Source organism: Macaca fascicularis, chromosome 9, assembly GCF_037993035.2.
Source record: "Macaca fascicularis isolate 582-1 chromosome 9, T2T-MFA8v1.1".
NCBI lineage: Eukaryota > Metazoa > Chordata > Mammalia > Primates > Cercopithecidae > Macaca > Macaca fascicularis.
In genome coordinates, this window is record NC_088383.1 from 12,494,948 (window position 1) to 12,519,311 (window position 24,364).

The 24,364-nt window shown below is 40.2% G+C and overlaps 2 protein-coding genes across 3 annotated transcripts in view; one reads left to right on the top strand and one right to left on the bottom strand.

Moving 5' to 3' along the window:
• Window positions 1-14,763, bottom strand: part of USP6NL (USP6 N-terminal like) — a 154,706-nt gene extending 139,943 nt beyond the window's left edge. For both annotated transcript variants that reach the window (XM_074001010.1, XM_005564616.5), the window contains exons 1-2: window positions 14,436-14,763; window positions 1,379-1,465 (exon numbers count right to left, since the gene is read on the bottom strand). In XM_074001010.1, the coding sequence (XP_073857111.1) occupies window positions 1,379-1,382 (4 nt within the window). In that variant the 5' untranslated portion in view covers window positions 1,383-1,465; window positions 14,436-14,763. The remainder of the gene's footprint in view (window positions 1-1,378; window positions 1,466-14,435) is intronic.
• Window positions 13,815-16,202, top strand: LOC107130757 (uncharacterized). Its single transcript, XM_065520008.2, has 2 exons — window positions 13,815-13,846; window positions 14,038-16,202. Exons 1-2 carry the CDS (start codon window positions 13,815-13,817, stop codon window positions 14,954-14,956), a joined length of 951 nt encoding a protein of 316 aa, XP_065376080.1. The 3' UTR covers window positions 14,957-16,202.
• The last annotated feature ends 8,162 nt before the right edge of the window (window positions 16,203-24,364 follow it).

Here is a 24,364-nt window from a genome sequence, read left to right on the forward strand (position 1 = left end):
TCACAAAATGTCATCATTGAAGCTGAAACAACAAAAGCTCTTTCTTGGCCGGGCGCAGTGGCTCACACCTGTAATCCCAGCACTTTGGGAGGCCGAGGTGGGCGGATCACCAGGTCAGGAGATCGAGACCATCCTGATTAACACGGTGAAACCCTGTATCTACTAAAAATACAAAAAAAAATTAGTTGGGCGTGGTGGCGGGCGCCTATAGTCCCAGCTACTCACAAGGCTGAGGCAGGAGAATGGTGTGAATCTGGGAGGCAGAGCTTGCAGTGAGCGGAGATGGCACCACTGCACTCCAGCCTGGGCGACACAGCGCAACTCCCTCTCAAAAACAACAACAAAAAAAAACTTTCTTAATCTATATTGAACACATCTAGCCACTATCCTTGTTTCTTCAAAGTACACTACCAAAAAGTATACCACTGAAAAGTCGAAAATCAAACACCATTCCTTACGATATTATTCTCAGTAGAAAGCACTCCAAGATTTTACAATAGCAGCTTCATTTTCACTTATCAACTGCCTAATTATTTGAACTGTTGATGAGAAAAGCTGTCCTATTTCATATTAAGGTAAATATAATCAATACAAATAATATGTGAAAACATTTAAACTTTAATATTGTCTTCCAATAAGAAAATGCTCATTCCATCCCAAAGATTCCATAGTCAGGAAATCTGTACTTCAAACCTCCATATAATCCCAGTTAGGGTAAAATCTCAATTCTTTTCCCACCCTCTAAAAGGAAACAGTTAACACAAAAAAGTAAAATCCAGTTCTCTTATTCACAAGCAGAAGTATATAGGAATACAGAGAAAAATTATATATACTATCCCCTTACAACTAAGAAGATAAAATTATCAAATGTGGTTAAGCCCAGGATAGCCTTGGTTCTTTGTTCTATCAGAGACATTGATAGATTGTTAGAGGGTTTTTTTCCCCTTAAATACAATGTAACCCATGTTACTCAATGATTAAATTTCACACAATAAAACCTCTACTAATTATGGTCAGCTGCAATGTTCACTATAAAACCTCTACTAATTATGGTCAACTGCAATGTTCCCTATTCATATTTCTGAAGAACCATTTTCCAATGGCAAGTCAATATAAAATTTGAGATAACAGAACTAAATCAGCCAAGGAGCTAATGACCAGATTTCCTCGTCACATGAAACTTGTGACTAAATCAAACATCAGAAAATATCTCCTTGCCTTAATACAGACAAGTGCAGAGTGCTGAGTGGAATCAGATTATTCAATCTCTGAATAAGTGACATAATTCCAATTTATTCAGTAACCGTTTTTCTTTTTCTAAGCACAATACTGCAAATGTTCCTGAGATGGCTGGAAGGAAAGGAAGCAACGCACTTACTCATGACTGGAAATGGCTCTGAATGTTGTCCCAATCAGATAGTAAACCAAAATCTGCTGTCCAAGGTTTCTCAGAGGAATACATGTCCTAGTCAGGAAACAAAGAGAAAGAAATAGTATTTTCTATAGGTCAATATTTAAAATAAAGTTTTCTTAAAGAAAATAAAGAAAATCATTTTGTTTCAAAAATGTTCTACTATTTCCAAAAGAACTCTTGTGATCACCTATTAAATATAAAAGATCATTAATCAACCTCTAGAACATCCTGTTGAATTCATGTTTTCCTTTTCTGAAATAAGTTACTTCAAATGTAAACGATATGTATTAAGTAATCATCACAGAGAAACTTATTAACAGGTATCCTTTGTCTTCAACACTAAAAACATTTCTTCCCCATTCCCAACTAAATCATAGGTAGAAAGCACTCCATCTAGGGTAAATACAGCCCACATCATACCTGCTGAGTATATTTTGATTGCACATAAATGATTAATGCAAGACATCAAATAAGGATCAGCAAAGTTATTGCTATAGACTTTCTCTAGTAATGAATATTTTCTTCATTATAAAAGTAATATGGGTTCATGGTTTTAAAAAAAAAAGAACAACAATAAGGTAAACTTCTCTCATATTACATTACCCTTACCCCTACATCTACACAATCATTTGGGACACATTTCCTTTCAAGCCATTTTTTTCTAAGTATTTTAAAAATATACTTGATACTACATACAAAATTTTGTACTTGTTCCTTTCCACTTAAGAGTAAAACATAAAACATCAACTTGTGTTAGTATTAATAAAAACTTAACCCTTTGCTAAGATTTACATTATAAATCTTCCTCTCTTAATTACTGTATTTCTAAAATATTAATATAGGCATAAATATTAATGCTATATTTAAACAACCATGGATGCACAAATGCCTACCTAAATCTAACAAAAATTCCACAGATAAGATCAGACTCAATACAAAATGTACACCTGTGCTACCTCATATGTAGCTTCCTTCATAAACAAGCTACTTCTTCCAATCACAATAGGTAATGGTTATTTTCTAAATCAATTAAGAAAACAGTATACTACTACTAGAGACCTCTGCTTTAGAATCAAAGTTAGGGAAATACTTTTTGAAGAAATACTGCTTGCCACGTCTATATACCGTACTTGTGTCATGTAATTTACATGAGAAGTATTTCATCTGCAGAATGAAAAGAGATTGTATCAGCACTTATGTGCGCAGCATGGCCCACACACTGTAATTAGCATGACATAGAATCACAGTGCTGCCATGTAATACCCTGACCCCCATCCTACATGCTTTCCTCTTTATCTGTCCACTTAAGTGATTTCCATTTCCAGAAAATGCAATTATCCCAAAGGAAATGAGAAGTTGTATGGAAAACCTAAAACATATAACCCACATGCTAGTTTTAGAATACATGATGAAAGTTTCTCACAAGAAGTATACTTTCTTAATGATGCTTAACTGACTCTATTTAGATTTGTTTTCCTGCCTAGGAAACTCTGAGGTAGGACATGTGGACCCAGAGCATGCTGACCGCTGACAAGGAAAGACAGTCCCGTGTTAACAAATAAAGCAGGATTAAATGTTCACAGATGACCCTAGAGTCCACTTAAATTTATACTTGTAGAGTCTAGTCTCTTTGACCAGGGACTTTTCTCCTTATGTTTAAATAAAAATTTTTAATCTTAAATTTAAAACTCCTAAATGGTAACATTAAAGCACCTTGTGCTATGTAGCACCCTCCCTCCTGCCTATAACCAAAAGGAGCCAAAGAAATACTTATTCAAGGATTTCAGCTCTTAAGACATCAAGAGTTTTCTCAGCACCAAAAATAGCAACCTCAAAAACACCAGTATAATAAAACCTACAAACACTAGACTTATAATCTTACCATCTGAGGTAATAAATGTACGCAAATTTTATAGTTTACAAAACTATACAGTTAAATGAATGTTTTGGAATTAATGTCATGGAGTAGTTCTTAGAAACATTTATAAATGACATAACTGAAGTCACATGTTCAGGATTCTTTATTTACACTAATCATAGCTTTAAAATGTAGATCCTCTGACCTTCTTTTTTATTTATTTATTTACTTTTTTTTTTTTTTTTTTTTTTTTGAGATGGAGTCTCGCTCTGTCACCCAGGCTGGAGTACAGTGGCACCATCTCCGCTCACTGCAAGCTCCACCTCCTGGGTTCACGCCATTCCCCTGCCTCTGCCTCCCAAGTAGCTGGGACTACAGGCACCTGCCACCAAGCCCGGCTAATTTTCTGTATTTTTCGTAGAGACAGCGTTTCACCATGTTAGCCAGAATGGTCTCAATCTCCTGACCTCGTGATCCGCCTGCCTCAGCCTCCCAAAGTGCTGGGATTACAGGTATGAGCCACCACACCCCGCCCCTCCGACCTACTTTCAAAGTAAGGAGTCTACCAATTCTATATGCAACAAGGTAGTTGAGCAGCACACAGGATAAGATGTTCAGACTCCCTTTCTCCTCCCCTAAATGCTACCTTTGCACTAAACATACAGAGGTGAAAGAAGAAAAATCTTACTTTCTGTTTTTCACACCATCCAACAGGGAAAAAGTAATGTCTTAAACCCACAATTTCACATCAAATTATACTAGGATATTTCTGCAAAAACTGGCCTTTCACCTCATTTTCCAGGTACTCTAAGAGCGCGGCCTATGACTTGCTGGAATGGTTCCAACTGGAGGCTGGAGGAGCACTGAGGCAACCTGCCTTCCCTTGCGCGCCTACGTGCAGCACAAGAAATATATGCCCCAGGTAGCGGTGGTCCACGATGAATAAACACTTGACATGTAACTGAAGCCAACCTGCAGCTTACAGTCAAACCCAGCCAAACTCAACAGAGAGCGCAGACCCATGAGCTAGAAAGAAACATCTGTTGTGCACTGAAAGTTTGCAGTCGTTACACAGCATTATTACAGCCAAAGATGACTAATACAGACAGTAAAGATAGTAATTTTAAATCCAAATTTAAAAATTTTCAAGTTAAAAAGACTGTATTTTAAAAGTCTAGCCATATTTCATAAGAAATACACCTAAATCAGCAGAACACATAAAGGCGGGAAATAAGCATTAAAAATGTTTATCAGGCAGGGCGCAGTGGCTCACACCTGTAATCCCAGCACTTTCGGAGGCCGAGGCAGGTGGATCACGAGGTCAGGAGTTCAAGACCAGCCTGGCCAACATGGTGAAACCCTGTCTCTACTAAAAATATAAAAATTAGCTGGGTGTGGTGGCAGGCACCTATAATGACAACTACTAGCGGGGCTGAGGCAAGAGAATCGCTTGAGCCTGGGAGGTGGAGGCTGCAGTGAGCCAAGATCATGCCACTGCACTCCAGCCTGGGCGACAGAGCAAGATTCCATCTCAAAAAAAAAAAAGGCTTATCAGGCAAACACTAACCAAAGGAGAGATATGTGGCTACAGAAAGTCTTTCATGTGTGCTAAGATATATACTGGAAAATGTTTATAGCAATGCTATTCATAATAGCAAGAAAAATGAAATTTCCATCAACAAAAGGGTAGGTAATGATACCATGTTTATACAATCAAGTATTATGAAGCGGTGAAATGAATGAACCATGGGTATGCACATCAACAAATATCACAAGTATTGACATATACTTATATATACTGTACACACATATATATACACACGTAAAGATACCACTTATATAACTGTCCAAAATATGTAAAATTAACAATATGTTGTTAAGAGATATACACATATGTAATGTGTGTCCCATTACACATTGCTTCTGGTGCCAAGCATAAGGGATACTCAACCTATCATATCTTCTCATTAGAAAGGACTTCAGTTAATATTAAAGTCATTATTCACTAAGAGAGAAAGTCTCAACACTGTACTTTCACAGTTTTTATGCTTTCCCTGAAGAATGCTCTTGCTGCAACCCCGTTAAACACAACCTCACATTTCTACAGCTTTAAGTATTTTCTCTGCACAGAAGTAAAGCAAATCTTCTGTCATTGCTGGAGAGAAAGGAGGTTTGTTTATCCTACTCACTAAATCAACAAAGTACTTCCTGCTAATAAGATCAAAGAATGAGATGGGCCTAAGAGCAAAATGAGCAATCATTTGGTTTCATCAGTTTCTTTACACTTGTATGTTAATGAGTCATGAGATAAGAATGAGGTCAAATTTCCCCTTCCACAGGTAGGTTTCCAGACAGACTTATCAAATTCTATTAGGTTTATACTGGTCAACATGACAACTTCCAGGTATTTAGGAAAACAAATGTCCATTCAAAGTCTTCCCTACTTCTATCCGAGTCAGGGCCTTTCGAAAATGACCTATAATTTGTTTACATGGTATATGTGCCTAATGTACTTGACACATCATATCAGAACTGCGCATAATGCCTGTGCTCTACAGATAAAAGTTAAAATGAAGGATACAATATATCTGGTTTTCAGGAGTCCGACATCATTTTAAAAGTCAGTTAAAAATTCCAGACTGCCAACCATAACAATAAGCACTATAGCAGACACCATGAAGAATTATAAAGAGTAAATAATTCCAGGCCCTATCCTCAAAAATCTGTATATAATTGGATTCTAAATACAAGAATATATTCATCTATTCATTTAATAGATATTAATTCAGCTCCGCAACATGCAAAAACTGCTCAAGGGCCTTGGGATAAAACAATCAAGACAAGCTTGGTTCCAGCCATCTGCAGCTAACAGAACATATTCAGAATAAAAGTTCTAAGCGCAACCAGAGTGACGGCCAAGGCTATAGCTCATTCAAAGGCCCTGTGCTGAGTGAAAATGGGAAAACTCATGGACCAAGAGGTGTAAATACACACAGGTGAAGAGAGGAAAATTCCTGTAGGATGTCAATAAAACTGGAATTCAGCAATACAATGGTGGACTATAAGCCTTGCAAGGAAATCACTCAACACGTAGGAAGTCCTCAATGTAAATGTGTTACAACTCTGCCATTAACCAGCTCTAGGAATTCAGACCAAGTCACTTCACTTCCCTGACCCTCAGTTTCTTTGTGTGTAAAATGAGTTAAAATTTTCAGCCTACCTACCACTCAGAGTTGCTGTGGAATTATGCATAAAGAGTGTGCTGGTAAACTAAATATCTTAATTGGTTCACACATGTTCGTACTGATCCATTTTTGGTCTCATAAAATAAGAAAACTGAAACACAATTTTTAAGTTCTCTTTCTAGCACTGTATGATTTATTATCTTAAAACTAATTTTAATTCAATGGGTAACTCAGATTCTAATTTCCTTAGCGGTATAAGTAAGATCAACCTAAATCATTACAGTAAACCAGCTAAAACAAGCTGGTATAAAATGTTGGTTATATGTATTTTTTAATGGAGCAGATCCAACTATCACTTAAAAGAATGTCAAAGTGACTACTGACAGTGAAGTAGTCAGAGGTAACCCTCAGTTTCAGGGGAGAATCTGGATGGCCTTCTTTTGGCAAGCCTCACTGAGGGCAAATCATCAACTCTTGGAGGAAAAAACTTTTTTGTAGTAGTCAGACAAAATGTTTCCCAAGCAAGTCTGGTGAATGAGCTCAGAATTCAAACTGATAATAAAACACTGGATCAAAACATGATATAAATTGATAAGGCATATAACTCAGTATCTCCAAAAAACCATGTCTAAAAAAATTCCAGAAATTTATCTTCAGCAATTAGAGCAACAGAATCTCAGCACTACTTTGAAAACATATTCTAAAATTCTGCTTTAAAAATTCATGTACTGCTTCATAATCAGACCCTTCTACCTAAGAGATAAATAATAACTTATAAAATAAAACAATTATAATAATATGTTGTAGCCAGGTGCGGTGGCTCACGCCTGTAATCCCAGCCCTTTGGGAGGCCGAGGCAGGTGGATCACCTGAGGTCGGGAGTTTGAGACCAGCCTGACCAACATGGAGAAACCCCGTCTCTACTAAAAAAATACAAAATTACCTGGGCGTGGTGGCACATGCCTATAATCCCAGCTACTAGGGCGGCTGAGGCAGGAGAATTGCTTGAACCTGGGAGGCGGAGCTTGTGGTGAGCCGAGATTGTGCCATTGCACTCCAGCCTGGGCAACAAGAGTGAAACTCCATCTCAAAAAAAATAAATAAATAAAATAAATAATAATATGCTGTAATAAAAGGTAGTCTCTCTGTCTCTCAAAATATCTTCTCATACTATACTGCAGTAACTGAAACCAAGGAAAGTGAAACTGCAGATAAGGAGGACTATTGCATATTATGTGAGTGATTACACAGTCAATTACATTTATAAAAATTCTTCAGAGTATACATTTAAAATTAGTGTACATTATATTTGTATTCCTTATTTAATAAAAGGAGGAAGATAACAAGACAGTGAGAAATTACCAGCCACCATCCAAAGAAAAGACAGAAATCTGAAATAGAAAGCAAGGCACCTTCGGGCTTCTTTAGGTAAATGTTTGCCTAATCAAAGAGGTGCCTAAGAGTCTAAACCGCACTTTGGCAGCCTTGAAGGCTAGGAAGACAAAATGTCAGAGTACAAGATCCACCAAGGGAGCCATCTCTGCTTCAGAATAAGCAAAAAACTGAATCCCATGAGAAAGAAAACCAATTCTTTTTTTTTTTTTTTTTTGAGACAGAGTCTCGCGCTGTCCGCCAGGCTGGAGTGCAGTGGCCAGATCTCAGCTCACTGCAAGCTCCGCCTCCCGGGTTTGTGCCATTCTCCTGCCTCAGCCTCCCGAGTAGCTGGGACTACAGGTGCCCGCCACCACGCCCGGCTATTTTTTTGTATTTTTTAGTAGAGACGGGGTTTCACTGTGTTAGCCAGGATGGTCTCGATCTCCTGACCTCGTGATCTGCCTGTCTCAGCCTCCCAAAGTGCTGGGATTACAACTAAACCAATTCTTGCATAGACTCTCGACTTTTTATTTAAATAAAAGTGATCCCAAGTGTCTGGCAAAAGCAATGAAAAAAATCCTTGCCTAACCTATAATGACTGCTATAAACACTTTTTCAAACACAATGACCAGCACACAATCAAAGATATGCAGGCATACAAGGAGATGAAACTCCTTGAGAAATAAAAGAGACCATAAAAATGTTATAGCACTCTGGGGTATAGTCACTATGCTTACTGCATCCAAAGAAATATATGCAAAATCTAAAACTTCTGATAGGGAACTAGAAACTAGAAAGGTGGCAAAGCATATCTGAAAAATAACTAAATTGAAAGTCTAAATAAAAATGAAAAATCTAATAACGAAAATTTAAAACCCAGGGAATACAGATTAAAACCCATGGAAGAACAGATTAGAAATGAAGACTAACTTAGTTCTGGAAGGTAGCCTGAAGAAAATATTCAGGACAAAAAAGATACAAAAAGATGAAAAAAACACCAGAGAGGCAAAATACACAGAGGATTCAGGGAGAAAATCTAACGTTGTGTAACTGAGCTCCCAGAAAGATTAAGCAAGAGAATAGGGAAAAGCAGTATCTGAAGAGAGAGTGGCTGAGAACTTGCCAAAACTGATGAAAGACATCAAGTCACAGTATGAAAATGCCCTATATACCCCAAACAAGAAATGGTGCAAGAGGGAGAGGAGGAGGAAAATAGAAACAGAAAGAGAAAGACAATCATCTAAAAGCCAAAGACAAAATGAAAACCATAAAAACAGCCTGAGAAACAAATGACCAACAAAGAAGGAATAAACTGCAGCTGACTTCTGAATAGAAACAAGCCAAAATATTAAAGAATCTCTCCACAAAACTTATCTAGAATTCTATATCCAGCAAAATATATCTTTCAAGAATGTAGGTGAAATAAAGATACTCTCAAACAAACAAGTTAGAAAACTTGTCAATACTAGATCCACTCTGAAGAAATACTAAATGGTATATTTAGGCAGAAAGATAATTATTCCAGATGGAAGGTCAGGTAATGTAAGAAAAAATGAGGAAAATGAAATGCAGTAAGTCTAATTAAATAATAACAGCATAAAACAACAGAAATACATCTGTGGGGTTTAAAATACGCATGCATCTTAAAACAAGGCAATAATGAAATAAGAAAGGAAATTGAATGTAAATGTTTTTAAAGGTCTGGCATTATTTATTGCATTATCTAGAAAAAGGGTGAAAGTCTCAACATTACACTTCGATAAATCAAAAATATATACTGAAATTTAAGTAAACACTAAAGGAATAGTACAAGAATTTGTAATCCCAAGCTAAAAAATGAAAAAACAGAAAACTTATTTTTAAGAAATCAATTCAAAATAAAGCTAAAAAATTAAAAATGAACAAGAGGTGAAGACAAATAGATTTTGAAATTAATTTTTTTTTTTTTTTTTTGACACGGAGTTTGCTCCGTTGCCAGGCTGGAGTGCAGTGGTGCGATCTTAGCTCAGTGCAACCTCCGCTTCCCGAGTTCAAGTGATTCTTGTGTCTCAGCCTCCCAAGTAGCTGGGACCACAGGCGTATACCACCATGCCCCGCTAATTTTTGTATTTCTGGTAGATATGGGGTTTCACCAAGTTGGCCAGGCTGGCCTCAAACTCCTGGCCTCATGTGATCTACCCACCTGGGCCTCCAAAGTGCTGGGATTATAGGAGTGAGCTATCAAACCTGGCCAAAATTAATTTTTAAGTACTCTTGTCAATAAAGGGTTATTATAGGCCAATTCATTAATTTTTAATATGGGCAACAGGGAAATACACAAAAAACATCTAGCTCATACATAGATACCTAACTTTTATAAATTTTAGCCTGTACATCTATTCAATTTTTTTTCCATTGTGACTGACTTCAAAATCTTATTTCACCTTACCTTATCTTACCACAGATATGCCAGTGGACGGACATTAAATGTCCAAAAACCAAACAAAAAGAAACAAGAACAAAAAACCTAGAGCCAACTGACTTACAAATATTGCATTAATTCTGTAATAAAATATTAGCCAGGCAAAGCAGCTCACAACTGCAATCCCAGCATTTTGGGAGGCTGAGGCAGGAGGACCGCTTGAGCCTAGGAATTCAAGACCAGCCTGGGCAACATGGAGAAACCTCATCTCTACCAAAAAAATACAGAAATTAGCTGGGCATGGTGGCACATGCCTGTAGTCCCAGTTACTTGGGAGGCTGAGGTGGGAGAATTGCTTGAGCCTGGAAAGCGAAGGCTGCAGTGAGCTGACACTGCTCTACTGCAGGCCAACCTGGGTGACAGGGCGAGACCTGTCTCAGGAAAAGGAAAAAAAAAAAAAATAATAATAATAATAATAATAATAATTTGCCATCACTGATCTACATAACATTACTAACAGCAAAACTAATACATTAAGAAGATCAAAAATAATATTTTCATTTAGTTCATCTAAAATGTTACTTTAAATTTTTAATTCACTGGCTGACTCAATGAAAGGAAAATTCCAGGATAAAACTGTAAGTTTTTCTACACTCATGTCAGCAAGACCCAGGTGCAATGTGTACCTCTATCACAGAATAACTAAATAATCTCTTTAGAGCTAAGAACACTTAAAACCAGCATATGAAACTCCAGAGTAACTCTTGATCTTTCTGTAGGCAAATGAAAACTACCTGCCACTTACTGAAGATTTGTATTTTAGGGTAGATTGCTACACAGTTTTGTGAGAGGTGGTCCAAGCTCTTCAAAGAGAAAATGGAATCAAAAGGAAACCAAGACTATCCTGATATTACAAAGCATATCTGTAAGTAAATCAAAGAATATTTCATTTAACATTTAATCCCAGTCTTACAGCTATCGAAACTAACAAGTAATCCAATGCAGAGTTACAAAGTGGACATCAAAGTGTGTCAAGAGTCACTTGCAGGTCTGGTATGGACACAGACAAGTAGGACTCCCCTTCTCTAATGGCTATGGAACAAAGCTGAGCTGCTTCATTCAGATGATCCAAGAACAGTGCCAAGAGCCTTCTCTACATAACCAACAGTGACTGCTCATGGGCTATGGAGGGAACTCATACAGAAGCATCTTATTTAACCTTCCCAATCTCTTCAGAGACTGTGAGCAAGTTCTTCTCTCACCCTCAAAGCCTCCCACACACCCACCTCTTTTTTTCAGCCAGCTATCTCCTCCTCATCTTCAGGTCTTACAAGTCACTTCCTCAGGGAACTTGCCCTGACTCCCTCAAAACCAAGTCAGGTTCCCTAGATATGGGTTTTATAGCTCCCTGTACTTCACACCAAAGGACTCATCCCACGTGTTGAAAACGAAGTACCTAACACAAAGTCCTGGGGTACACAGAAGGCACTCAAAAAATAATGGTTGAATAAACACGTTTGAATTTACGATCCTTCCCAATTTTACAAAGAAACGAGCTTTTAAAAATTCAGTCATTTGCATGAGGTGATACAACCTGAAACTGGCATAGACCAGCTGAGAATCCAAGTCTCTGTGGCTCCAATTTCCGTGCTTAAATCTCATGTGCTATATGGACGTGGGCTACAAGTTGGATTTCTTTCCAATTATTATTCTTATAGTGACTTCCACTGTAAATACAGGTGTCATCTTTTAGAGGAAAAATGAGTCTCTCAATATAATGAATCATATCTGACAATGAACAATGCTTTTTTTTTTTTTTTTTCTTTTTTTTGAGACAGAGTCTCACTCTGTCACCCAAGCTGGAGTGCAGTGAAGCGATCTCCAATCACTGCAACATCTGCCTCCCAGGCTCAAAGGATTCTCCTGTCTCAGTCCCCAGGTAGCTGGAAATACAGTCATGCACCACTACCGCCCAGCTAATTTTTGTATTTTTAGTAGAAACGGGGGTTTCAGCATGTTGGCCAGGTTGGTCTTGAACTCCTGACCTCAAATGATCCACCCGCCTCGGCCTCCCAAAGTGCTGAGATTACAGGCATGAGCCACTGCAACCCGCCAGTCTATGCTTTCCGAAAATCACACTGAAGGAACAAACCATAACTTTCTGGTAATTAGAGGTCTGCATTGCACTAGTTACAAAGTAAGAATGGTTAAAAAAAAAAAAAAAAAATCGTTACAGTGAAACTGTGAATATAAACCAGAATTGTAATCATTTGTCTCCTTCTCTCTACCTGAAGTAGCAATTCCCAAAGCTATCCTATTCTACTACATTAACATTCCTCACACTTTCCAATCAGAGTAATTTTATTTGTTTTCAATTTGCTACTAGCTTGAACTCATTGGCCTCTTTTTCACCCATCTTAGCTAGCTACAAAATGTAACAAGAACTTGAAACAGATGTGCACACCGTGGCAAAGATGGACCAAGGCAACCCTTGCTTGGCATTGGAGACTCAGGTTGGATCTGCTGGGGTGGGTAGTTCTCTTGGTTCCCTATAATGCTAGAAGATGATTAAACAAAACTAACAGACAGTGCCAAATCTGAGACTTCTACTTACTGGCTTGTTTAACCAAAGTCAGTCCCCAGTACGAGCTATTTGCATGTCAAAACACTATTAAAACCGGTAATGGACTAGTCTTACCAGAAACAAGTACAACAGAAAGTCTGGTTGCATAGCTAAAAACTAAGTAGGCACCAAAACTGAGGCTCAGGACTCAAATTCTTAATATTTGGCAAACGATGTTTCTTTGAGTGCCTTTGCAACAACTCATTAATTATTTATATATATATATAATCAGCAAAGGAATTTCTGTTAACTAAGGATACTTGTACTTGCAATTAGGATTTCTTCCTTTAAAAGTTAACTTATACTTTTACTAGTGTTTTTTTTTTTCTATTTGGACATATTTTAATTGCCTATGTAGAATACAACATGGCATCAACATCCATTTTAAGTAATGAACTACACTATGTTTACAAATGTTGTTATAAAAGAATGGCAAGCCAGGAAATATTTTTGTTAATTTTAGGGTCTGACTGAACCAGAAATAAAAGCAAATAAACCACTGTTCACTTGCTGTTGGCTAATTTATTCCTATTAAGATGACTTCAGGAAAGAAAAAAGAACACTGACTTCCCCCTGAAGGAACTTCCCAGAGACTCAATATGGGAGGGAGTTGGCCGGGGTGATCTCTAAAGTTCTGTGTAACTTTCCTAAGCTATGAAATATTAAATATCCCAAAGATGTAATTATTTTTATAAAAGGATTAATATAGGATTGAAACCATTTTCTTCCAACAAGCAACATACTTAAGACGGCGTCCTCACTTTTTTTTTCCATTCGTCTCGCATTATTTCCAATGACTGGGTATGGCCCCAGTTCAACAAGCCTTCCCAGTCCAAAGGAAGCAAGCTGAAGTCTACTGTCTAAAAAGCATCTATCTGCGGATTAAATGTCGGGAAATAAAGGGATAAGGGTGGGGGGTGGGGAAAAACAACATTTTCAAATTACAGAAACGTGCACCCATGGATTCATACGCTTCCCGCATTTTCTGGCAGTAAAACACCTGCGAAGAACCGTTCTCACTCATTACAAATGCCGCACCAGCCTAGGGTTGTGAGCGCCAAACTATTTTGCAAACTTTGCAAAGGCGCACGGATTTTCAAGACTTACAAATCCCTCATTCGCCCCATCCTCCCCTCGCCTGGTCCAAACAAAGTTCCGCGGCATCAAGGCAGTCATTTAAAGGCACGAAGTTTGCTCGGGTCCTGCCCACTGGGGCTCGGGAGACGCGACCGAAACTTGCGAGGGAGACGCGCCTGGCCGGGACCGCGGCTCGCTCTGGGAGGCCGTCGCCGGGTTCCACCCCCGGGCCGCCCCACACCCCGCGCGGCGCCCCCAGCCCGCCCATCGCCCCGCGGACCCCACGCTCCGGGCGCAAGGACACACGGGCAGCCCCCGCACTGTGCCCGAGCCGCCCCCCAGGGCCGAGCCGCGAACCGCAGCCGCGTCCCCTCCTCCCGGGGCCGGGAATGGCGGCGTCCGGCTCTCCGGGGCCAACTCCGAGTCCCGGCCCCGGGAGGACGCCCGCGGAGCCCGCCGCCGCCGCCAGCCCCTCGCGGCGGGAGCTGAGGAATGGAAGTTACCTCAGTACGGTCCCGACTGCGAGGCTGTAGGCAGCGGGCAGAGCGGGAGGTCCCGGGCGGCCGAGCAGGTCCAGCGCGGCGGCGGCTACCGCAGTGCCCTCCGCCCCATTGTTTCCCTTCCAAGAGGATCCCGGCGAAGCCGAGCCCGGGAACCAGGAAGTTCCCCGGCGCGACACCTCCTGCCGCCGCTATGGAAACGGCCCCCGCCTCCCAGGGCGGCTCGCCCGGGACCCCGCCTCCGCGTCGCCGGCCCCGCCCGCCTCACCGGCCGCCGCCAACCGTCACCACAGCGGCCGCGGCCGCCGCCATCTTGGCGCGGCCCCTTCCCGGCGGCACGTGCGCGCCGCTCCCGCGCTCCCGCCGTGCGCGCTCCCGCCCGCCTCGGGGACGCGCGCCCAGGACTGCAGGTGCCGGGAGCCCCTCGGCGGGAGGCGGGCGCTGGAAGCTCGGGAGCCAAAGCGGGACTTCGAGGCACGCAAACGAGCGACATTGGCGTGCCCAGCCGGCAGGTCAGAGGATAGCACAGACGTAGGGAGGTCAGCTGAGTAGGGGGCGACAGGATGGTCTGCGGAGCCAGCCTGGCTTTTTTTTTTTTTTTTCATTTCTGACTCAACTGCTTACCAGGTGTCAGCCCTTGGAGACGTTTCTCTGTGCCTCAGTTTCTTCATCTGTAAAGTGGAATGATAATAGGACCTGCTTCATGGGGCTGTCCTGGAACAAGCGAGTGCTTGGTAGTAAGTGCAAAGCAATCATCTGCTCAATAAAGTGCCATTGCTACTGACACAGGTCACACTGCTGTCATTTTTCAGGAACTTAGGCTAAGCGTTCACATCAGCACTACTTTAAGTAGGCTACTGTGTAGATCCCATTGCTGCTTCAAGCTTCTCAAATGTTCATCACTGTCCCATCTTTCTGTAGGTCAACTTTCCTTTTTTACATCGTGGAAATTGTCAAGAGTTTTAATCTCCAAAGCCTCCCATTAAGGGGTGCCATAAAAAGATGCATGATGTAAACTTCCCAAAGCTGTAATTAGCTGACAGTTAAATGATTGATTCAATCGAAGCTAGAAAAGTTAGGGTGTGCAAGTAACTAAAAGGCTTCCTGTCCTTGATTCCAGGAACTAGAATTACCGAACCTGGCAACCCTGCACTGTGCCTTTTCTCTCTCTTTTCCAGCTGGTGAAAACTGACACGAAGAAACTGAATGCTGTGCCCAGTTATCTCACAGGAGGGGTGGAAGGAGGAGACAGGGTCACAGGCCCTTTGCTAGCACCCAAACTTTAAAAACTGTGACTTAGATTAGGTTTTAGTTGGTCTCTAAGGCTCCTTCTAGCTCTCAAGTGTGGTAATCTTAACGACAGGGATACCCAGCAATACAGTCTGAGAAATTCATCCTTAGGCAATTTCGTCATTGTGTGAACATCATAGAGTACATTTACACAAACCAAGATAGTAAAGCCTCCTACACACCTAGGCTATAAGGTGTGACTTATCGCTCCTGGGCTACAAACCTGTTCAGCATGTGACTATACTGAGTACTGTAGGCAAGTGCAACACAATGGGAAGAATTTGTGTATTTCAACATAGACAAGGTAACACATTGGGCTATAATGTTACGATGGCTATGACATCACTAGGTCATAGGAATTGTTCAGCTCCATTATAACCTTGTGGGACCACCATTGTATGTGCAGTCCATCGTTGATCAAAACGTTGTTACCACGTAACTGTGTATACTCTGTTTAAGAAAATACAAAGGTATACTTCCCTTTGGGGCTTCTTTCATTCATTTAAAGCGTGTTTGTAAAGACTAGTATTTATTTTTATGATCCTGATACAAAAATGGCGTAACTCATTTAATATATGAATTGAGGGGCTAAAAGCAGACTAGAGTTATTTTCAACAACCAAATACTTTCCAAAAGTTATAGGACTCCCAGGTTAGCAGTCACCTAGATTGGACTATTCTCAATTCCTGATAGGAAAGAGCCCTCACTCATATCTCTCTGTAGCCCCTGCTGGACCCAGCAGATTTCTTTGCACATAAAAAGTCCTTAGCAAATGCTACGGAATGAAATTGCTATGATTGTGGTCTCCCATCACTAAAGGAGACCTTGGAACCACAGAGATGCTCAAGAGACATCAATCTTGGGAGGCCAAGGTGGGCAGATCACTTGAGGTCAGAAGTTCAAGACCAGCCTGGACAACATGGTGAAACCCCGTCTCTACCAAAAAATACAAAAATTAGCTGGGTGTGGTGATGTGTCCCTGTAGTCCCAGCTACTCAGGAGGCTGTGATGGGAGAATCACTTGAACCTGGGAGGCAGAGGCTACAGTGAGCTGAGATCGTACCCCTGCACGCCAGCCTGAGTGACAGAAAGAGACCCTGTCTCAAAAAAAAAAAAAAAAAAAAAAAGACATCAGTCAAGGGACATGATTGCAAACATCATGGATGAGAACCCCAAGTCACTAGTTAATGAGTTAATGGGATTTTGGATGGACAACCCTGGCCCCAGGCTTACTTGGCAAAATAAACTGGAAATTTCGGATACATTTTTTCCATAAATTATATGGCTAATTTTAAAAACACTGTTTTGGACTTCATTATGAGCACCCCTGTCTCAATTTTATACTTTCATAATAGCACTCTGACTCTATGGTATTATTACAGTTCAGAAATACCCCCATTTTTTTCCCCAAGTCAAAGTGTCAACAGTGTCACCTTACCTGTACTTCGTCAATCCCTGCTCTAAACAATTATAGCTAGATTATATTCACTCCATGATTATATTTACTCTAACATGACATGCCAGATATTAAAATACCCTTCAACTGAAGGGAGGGTGAAAGCTGTATAGCAGGAATGTACCAAAAAGTAAAAAGAAATGTGGTCTAATGATTTGTGTTACCATTTATTTCACAATACCAAAGGTTAGGACCACCTCTCGTCCATCATTATGGAATAAGAGAGATGGATATTTGCATTTCATTTTTGCAAAAGTTATGTGTTTTGCTAATGACAATATTTTAAATGTTGCCAGTGGTAAAAGTACAGGTTTAAATCCCCCACAGGCTCCCATAATAACTAAGGCCAGAAGTACAATTTGTGGTGAGGACATACGAACATAGAACATGGAGGAAAAAATTCTCCAAAGCAAATTATCCATATCCTTCACTGTCATCTTCAAAATATGGATGAAAGGGTCAGTTCTTTGAGTCTCCTGTAAATTGAGACTTTGAAATGTGAATCCATGGCCATTTGATCCATTTAATTTTTTAAAGAGAGGCAGTTCCCTAAGGGAGGGATTTTTTTTTATTTTAAATAAGGCTGTGGAAAGCATTGCAATGCTCATATTCATGCTCACCAGCCATGGTAATTTCTGAAATCTCATGAGAAGCCAATGCTCTTCTATTGACTAGAAAAGTCAGCTCCAATGACACTGCATATAACTATTCTTTATGGATTAAAAAAAAAAGATCAGTCAACATCTGTGTATAAGTGAAAAAGCAATGGGTAACCAATAGCCACATCCACACTGCTCATACACAAAGCTTTTTGGGGTTTTGGGGGATTTTTGTTTGTTTTTTTTTAATAGAGTCTCGCTCTGTCACCCAGGCTGGAGTGCAGTGGCACCATCTGGGCTCATTGCAACCTCCGCCTTTCTGAGTTCAAGTGATTCTCCTGTTTCAGCCTCCCAAGTAGTTGAGACTACAGGCGTGCGCCATCCTGCCTGGCTAATTTTTTGTATTTTTAGTAGAGACAGGGTTTCACTATGTTGGTTAGGCTGGTCTTGAACTCCTGACCTCAGGTGATTCATCCACCTCGGCCTCCCAAAGTGCTGGGATTACAGGCATGAGCCACCGCACCTGGCCCAAAGCCTTTAGTTTAAAAGAGACGTTATTGATTGCAGTGTGAAAAAGAGGAACCTGTGAAGAACTGTGAACCCCGTAACATTGTAAATAACACAGTTTGTTACCTGTAACTCTGAGGTTGTATTATTTATTGGTGTGCTGAGTTTCTTTCTGACGCCTGTCTTTAGAATGTACATTCCAAGAGACTAGGAAACTTATCTGTCTTCTGCCCTTCTCTATTCCTTGGTCCAGATCAGTATCTAATACAGAATTAGCTCCCTATAAACATTTCTAGAAAAAATGAAAGGCCGGGCGCGGTGGCTCACGCCTGTAATCCCAGCACTTTGGGAGGCCGAGGCGGGCGGATCACAAGGTCAGGAGATCGAGACCACGGTGAAACCCCGTCTCTACTAAAAATACAAAAAATTAGCCGGGCGCGGTTGTGGGCGCCTGTAGTCCCAGCTACTCGGGAGGCTGAGGCAGGAGAATGGCGTGAACCCGGGAGGCGGAGCTTGCAGTGAGCCGAGATCGCGCCACTGCACTCCAGCCTGGGCGACAGAGCGAGACTCCGTCTCAAAAAAAAAAAATAAAAATAAAAAAATAAAAAATGAAAGGAAGGAAGGTGAAAGGGAGGAAAAGAAGGAAGGAAGGAAGGAAGGAGGGAGGAAAGAATGACTGAAAGAAGGAAAGAACAAAAATATGCAAGCATGTATGTTTTCTAAGCAGAAAGTTCCTAACTTTTTTCATATGCTCAAAGGGGTCCGTGACTCAAAAAAAAAAGGACTGACTGCTTTTCAACTACAAGAGCTGCCTCTCGTGATCTCCTCTGCTCTTTTGCTCACAAGACACCCTGTTCCTGATTACATACCAAAATAGTCATCATGGTTTGCCAGAAATCTGTAATGATGTTGTATCGTTTGAAAAGTGTCTCAATATGTTTTTACAGCTTTAGAGGATTTCTTCTGCCTGCTCAACTTACAGTTACCATTCTACAACCATCCATTTGGCCATCTCTTAGACGTCATGCCATTTATTTATTTTTTGTTAAGTCTAATCAAGCAGAGTTGTACTAAAAAGTATTATAAGATACTTTAAAAATGAAGTAGCAGTTCATGGCATTTTTGTCTCTGTTTTAGAGGATAAAACTCTTGCCTCTGTATATATGACCTTTGAATTAACCTTTAAACCCTTGTGCTCATAAGTCTTTATAAATGGTGTGGCAACAGTTTTCACGGATGGCGTCCCAGTGAACTGTGCCTTCCAATATTCACCCCCTTTTACATCACCCTCCTCTTGAGTCTGGGCCAGCTCTGTGACTCACTTTTCACAAGATTGTGGGGGAAGCGATGCTGAGTGATTTCTAAGGCTAGATCCTAAGTTTTGCGGCTTCCACCTGGGCCTCTGAAATACTTAGCGCACTCGCTCCAGCAACTCAGGTGCCATACTGAAAGAAGCCCAGGTCACATGGAGAAGCCACATGTAGCTGGTCTGGATGACAACCTCAGCTGAGTCCTCAGCCAACAACCAGCATTCAATGCTGTTGGGCATCCTGAATGTCCAGCACAATTAAGTCTTCAGATACCTCAAGCCCCAGCTGTGTGACCCCATGAGAAATCCCAAGTGAGGATGTCTCAGGTGAGCCCAGTCAACCCCGTGGAACCATGAATGTCATAATAAATTGCTGTGTGAGGCTTTTGAGCTCAGGGTGGTTTGTCACACACCTGCAGACAACTGGAATGCATTGATTAAAAATATAATGCTAAGGCCTTTAGCATGGTTTAGCTAAAACTTTAGTAAATAATTTAATCAAAATTAACAGAAGTGATGTATAAAAATGTCAAGTTATAGAAGAATGGAGTGAACTGTAGCAGATCCTAGGGTATTCAAGGGCATTTTTTTTCCACTAAATTGCTACTTTTGTCTAAGTCTTTTCTTTGAGGTGGGGTCAACACTTTGTGAAACAACATAATGACTTCCATCTCTTGGAGTCTGTAAAGTAAATATACTTGAAACTGCATTTGACTTCGATATGAAATAAGTCCTTGCCCACATACTTTGGCTAAAAAGGGGAAAGAAGTGGTGGTCACAAGTAGCCAGGCTAAAGAATCAATGAAAATGAGACAATAGATGAGAATATATACATGCGTATGTATATGCTCAGCTTTTCTTTTCTGTTTGTTTATACTTCGTGAAAATTACAGGTCCGCAATTCTTCATCCACAAAACTCTGAAAACCAAAAGTGTTTTTCATAAATTGGGCACCTAAACTCTTTTGGTAGCAACAGAACTTTCCTTTGGCTATTTAGGGTCTTTATCGTATTTAATATGAACACTCATTTTGTTGCAGAAGTCTTTGTTTCATGACAAGGTGCTGGCACAGATCCCACTTATGACACCTGTAAACAGTACACAGTACATGTGCTGTGTCACCCTTCTAAAAATCAAAACTTCTGATATCTGAGACACTTCTGATTTAGACCTAATGAAGACTCTATCATAGACCTGAAGTGAACTTTATTGTACAGGGAGGACAGTAGAGTGTAGAGTAATCAAGCAGTCTCTGGAGTTAGACCACCTGAGTTGAAATCCTGGATCTGTGGCTTACCAGCTCTGACACTTGGATTGGTTGCAAAACCCTCTACCTCAGTTTATTCTGCAAAATACAGAGAGTAAAAGAAATGACTTCATAGGGTTCTTATGAGAACCAAATGAGATTATGCATATAAAATGCTTAGCGCAATAACTAATAGTTAGTAAACATTCAACAAACATTATTATTGTATTATTATTAAAATGTCAGTTGTTCGTTTTTGTTTTTGTTTTTGCTTTTAGAGACATGGTCTTACTCTTTTGCCCTGACTGGAGTACATTGAAGCTCACTGCCACCTCAAACTCCTGGGCTCAAACAATCCTCCTGCCTCAGCCTGCCAAGCAGCTAGGAGTACAGGTGTGTGCCACCATGCCTGGCTTTTTTTTTTTTTTTTTTTTTTTTTTTTTTTTTTTTTTTGTAGAAATTGGGTCTTGCTTTATTGCTCAGGCTAGTCTCAAACTCCTGGCCTCAAGCAATCCTCCCACTTTGGCCGCCCAAAGTGCTAGGATTACAAGAATGAGCCAATGGACCCAGAAGAAATGTCAGTATTTTGTAAATTCAATGAAACAAATAATATTTAAATGAGAGTTCAGCCAGGAAAAAAGAAAAACTACTCAAGGCATCACCAACAGGAAGATATTCGATATAGTGAATCAGATGTATACAGAGTATTTGGAAGGAGTGAATAGGCAAAAGTTGAGAAGGTAGCACTACTAATTTCAGGTTATTCCACATCAGCTGTGGACCCAGTGTCAGGAAGCTGCTGTACCCAGAGATCAGAGATTGCAATAAATGACAGGTAATCAATCACTTTCCATGTCACAACTGCTCTCAAATCCTTGAGTGCACCTCACCAGCACAACTAAACCTTATCAGAACTGTGCTGGGAGGAGACTCTGGGAAATGCAGCTCCAGGGCTCCCAGCCTCTGTGATACACGTAACACCCTAAACAAATAGTCATTTCATAATAATAGTAATTTACACTTGTATAGCACTTTCCATAAAAGCTCTGTGAGGTAGGCAGGAACTGTAGCTCAAAGTTGCAAGACTGGCAAGAGACTTAGATCCTCATACCTCAAATCTAGGGTGTACTTTTTTTTATGTCAGTGTGTCCTATTTACTCATTCGAGTTCCACTTTCCCCCTCCAAATCTTCATAACCATTTATATTATTGTTTATTGTTTTTCTTTAAGTTGACTCACATTTCTGTGTAAATGAAGAGGAAATTTTGCATCATAAAGTATAATGCAAATCACAAAACTGTTTTGCTGCATAAATGGAAGATAAAAGAAAAAATGAACACACTGAAAGCCAAACAGTGATATTAAAACCAGTTTAGTAAAGGGCTCTGAGCCTGAAGCCTGCTCCTCTTTCTTCAAAGGTGCGATTAGCATGTGTTAGAGATGTTACTCGTACTAACAGCAAACACCCTAACTGCAAACTGAGACTCATTGATATATTCACCAGAACTAAAGGGTGAATAAAATCTCTGAAAAATTAAATTCCTCACTATGTAAGGCAAGGTTATTTAAAGCCTTTGCCATCTTATCTACCATCAGTAGAATACGTCTTACGCTTTGGGTAACACTGCTTTCTGCCATCTTAATTTTGGCAATTTAGCTGAGAATCAGTATTTATTCATTTTGCTGTTGAAATTATTTGATAGCAGAGCATTAAATGTATGTCAGTATGTCTTGCCCCTGATGACTCATTCACATAAGATTTTGTTGCTGTTATTAAGGTGAAATTCACATAAAATAAAATCAACCGTTTTTCAAGTGAACCATACGGTAGCATTTAGTACATTCATAATGTTGTATAACCACCACCTCTATCTAGTTCCAAAATATTTTCGTCACCCCAAAAGGAAACCACGTAGTCATTAAGGAGTTATTCTCCATTTTCCATCTTTCAGTTCCTGGCAACCCTCACTGTTTTCTGTCTCTTTGGGGATTTACCTCGAATATTTCATATAAATGCAATCATACAATATGTGACCTTTTGTGTCCGTCTTCTTTCACTGAGCATAACATTTCCGCGGCTCATGCATATGACAACTTGTATGCATACTTCATTTCTTTACATGGCTGAATAATATTCCATTGTTTGTATACAGCACAGTTGTTTTTCTGTTGACAGGCAGGTGAGGGTGCACCCTTTGGTTACTGTGAATAGCGCTGCTAGGAACATGAGTGTACATTTTTTTTTTTTTTTTTGAGGACCTGTTTTCCAGTCATTTTGGGTATATGTTGAAGAGTGGAATTGCAGGATCATATGGTAATTCTATGTTCAACTTGTTGAGGAAGCGCCAAACTGTTTCCACAGTGCTGTGCCATTTTACATTCCCACCAACAGTGCACAAGCATTCCAATTTCTCCACCTCCCCACCACCACTTGTTATTTTCTGTTTTTGTGACTAGAGCCATCCTTGTGAGTGTTAAGTGGTACCTTGTGGTTTTGATTTGCATCTCCCTAATGACTAGTAATGTTGGGCATCTTTTCTTTTCTTTTCTTTTGAGACGGAGTCTCGCTGTATCGCCCAGGCTGGAGTGCAGTGGCACGATCTTGGCTCACTGCAAGCTCCACCTCCTGGGTTGATGCCATTCTTCTGCCTCAGCCTCCTGAATAGCTGGGACTACAGGTGCCCACCACCACTCCTGGCTAATTTTTTTGTATTTTTAGTAGAGGTGGGGTTTCACTGTGTTAGCCAGGATGGTCTTGATCTCCTGACCTTGTGATCCGCCCGCCTCAGCATCCCAAAGTGCTGGGATTAAATGTGTGAGCCATGGCACCCGCCAAGTGCATCTTTTCATGTGTTTATTGGCCATTTGAATATCTTCTTTGGAGAAATGTCTATTCAAGTCCTTCACCCATTTTTGAAGTGGGTTGTTTGTCTCCTTTGTTGAGTTGTAAAAGTTCTTTACATATTCCGATCCTTATCACATACATGATCTGCAAATATTTTCTCCCATTCTCTAGGTTGTCTTTTCACTTTATGATCATGTCCTTTGGTGTACAAAAGTTTCCATTTTGATGAAGTCCAATTTATCTTTATTTTTTTAATTTTGTGTGCTTCTAGTGTCGTATCTAAAGATCTATTGTAAAATCCAAGGTCATTAATATTTACCCCTATGTTTTCTTCTAAGAGTTTTATGATTTTAGCTCTCATATGTATATAAGATTCTTAAACCATACTATAAAATTTCCATAGAAATAAGCTAGATTTATTGACCCAGGTTAACTCTATAATCACTGAAATCGACCTACCCTCAAAAGACTCATTTTCTTTAATAAATGAGTTTGTTTAGCCAGACTGTGGAAAAAACCACTGTACTACACTCTACAGCAACATATAAATACATTTGTATGTTTATTCGTATATTATTCCTATATACCAAGGGGAATTCTATAGTAAGTTCTATGAAAAAAATGTTGGCCAGGCGCGATGGCTCACGCCTGTAATCCCATCACTTTGGGAGACCAAGGTG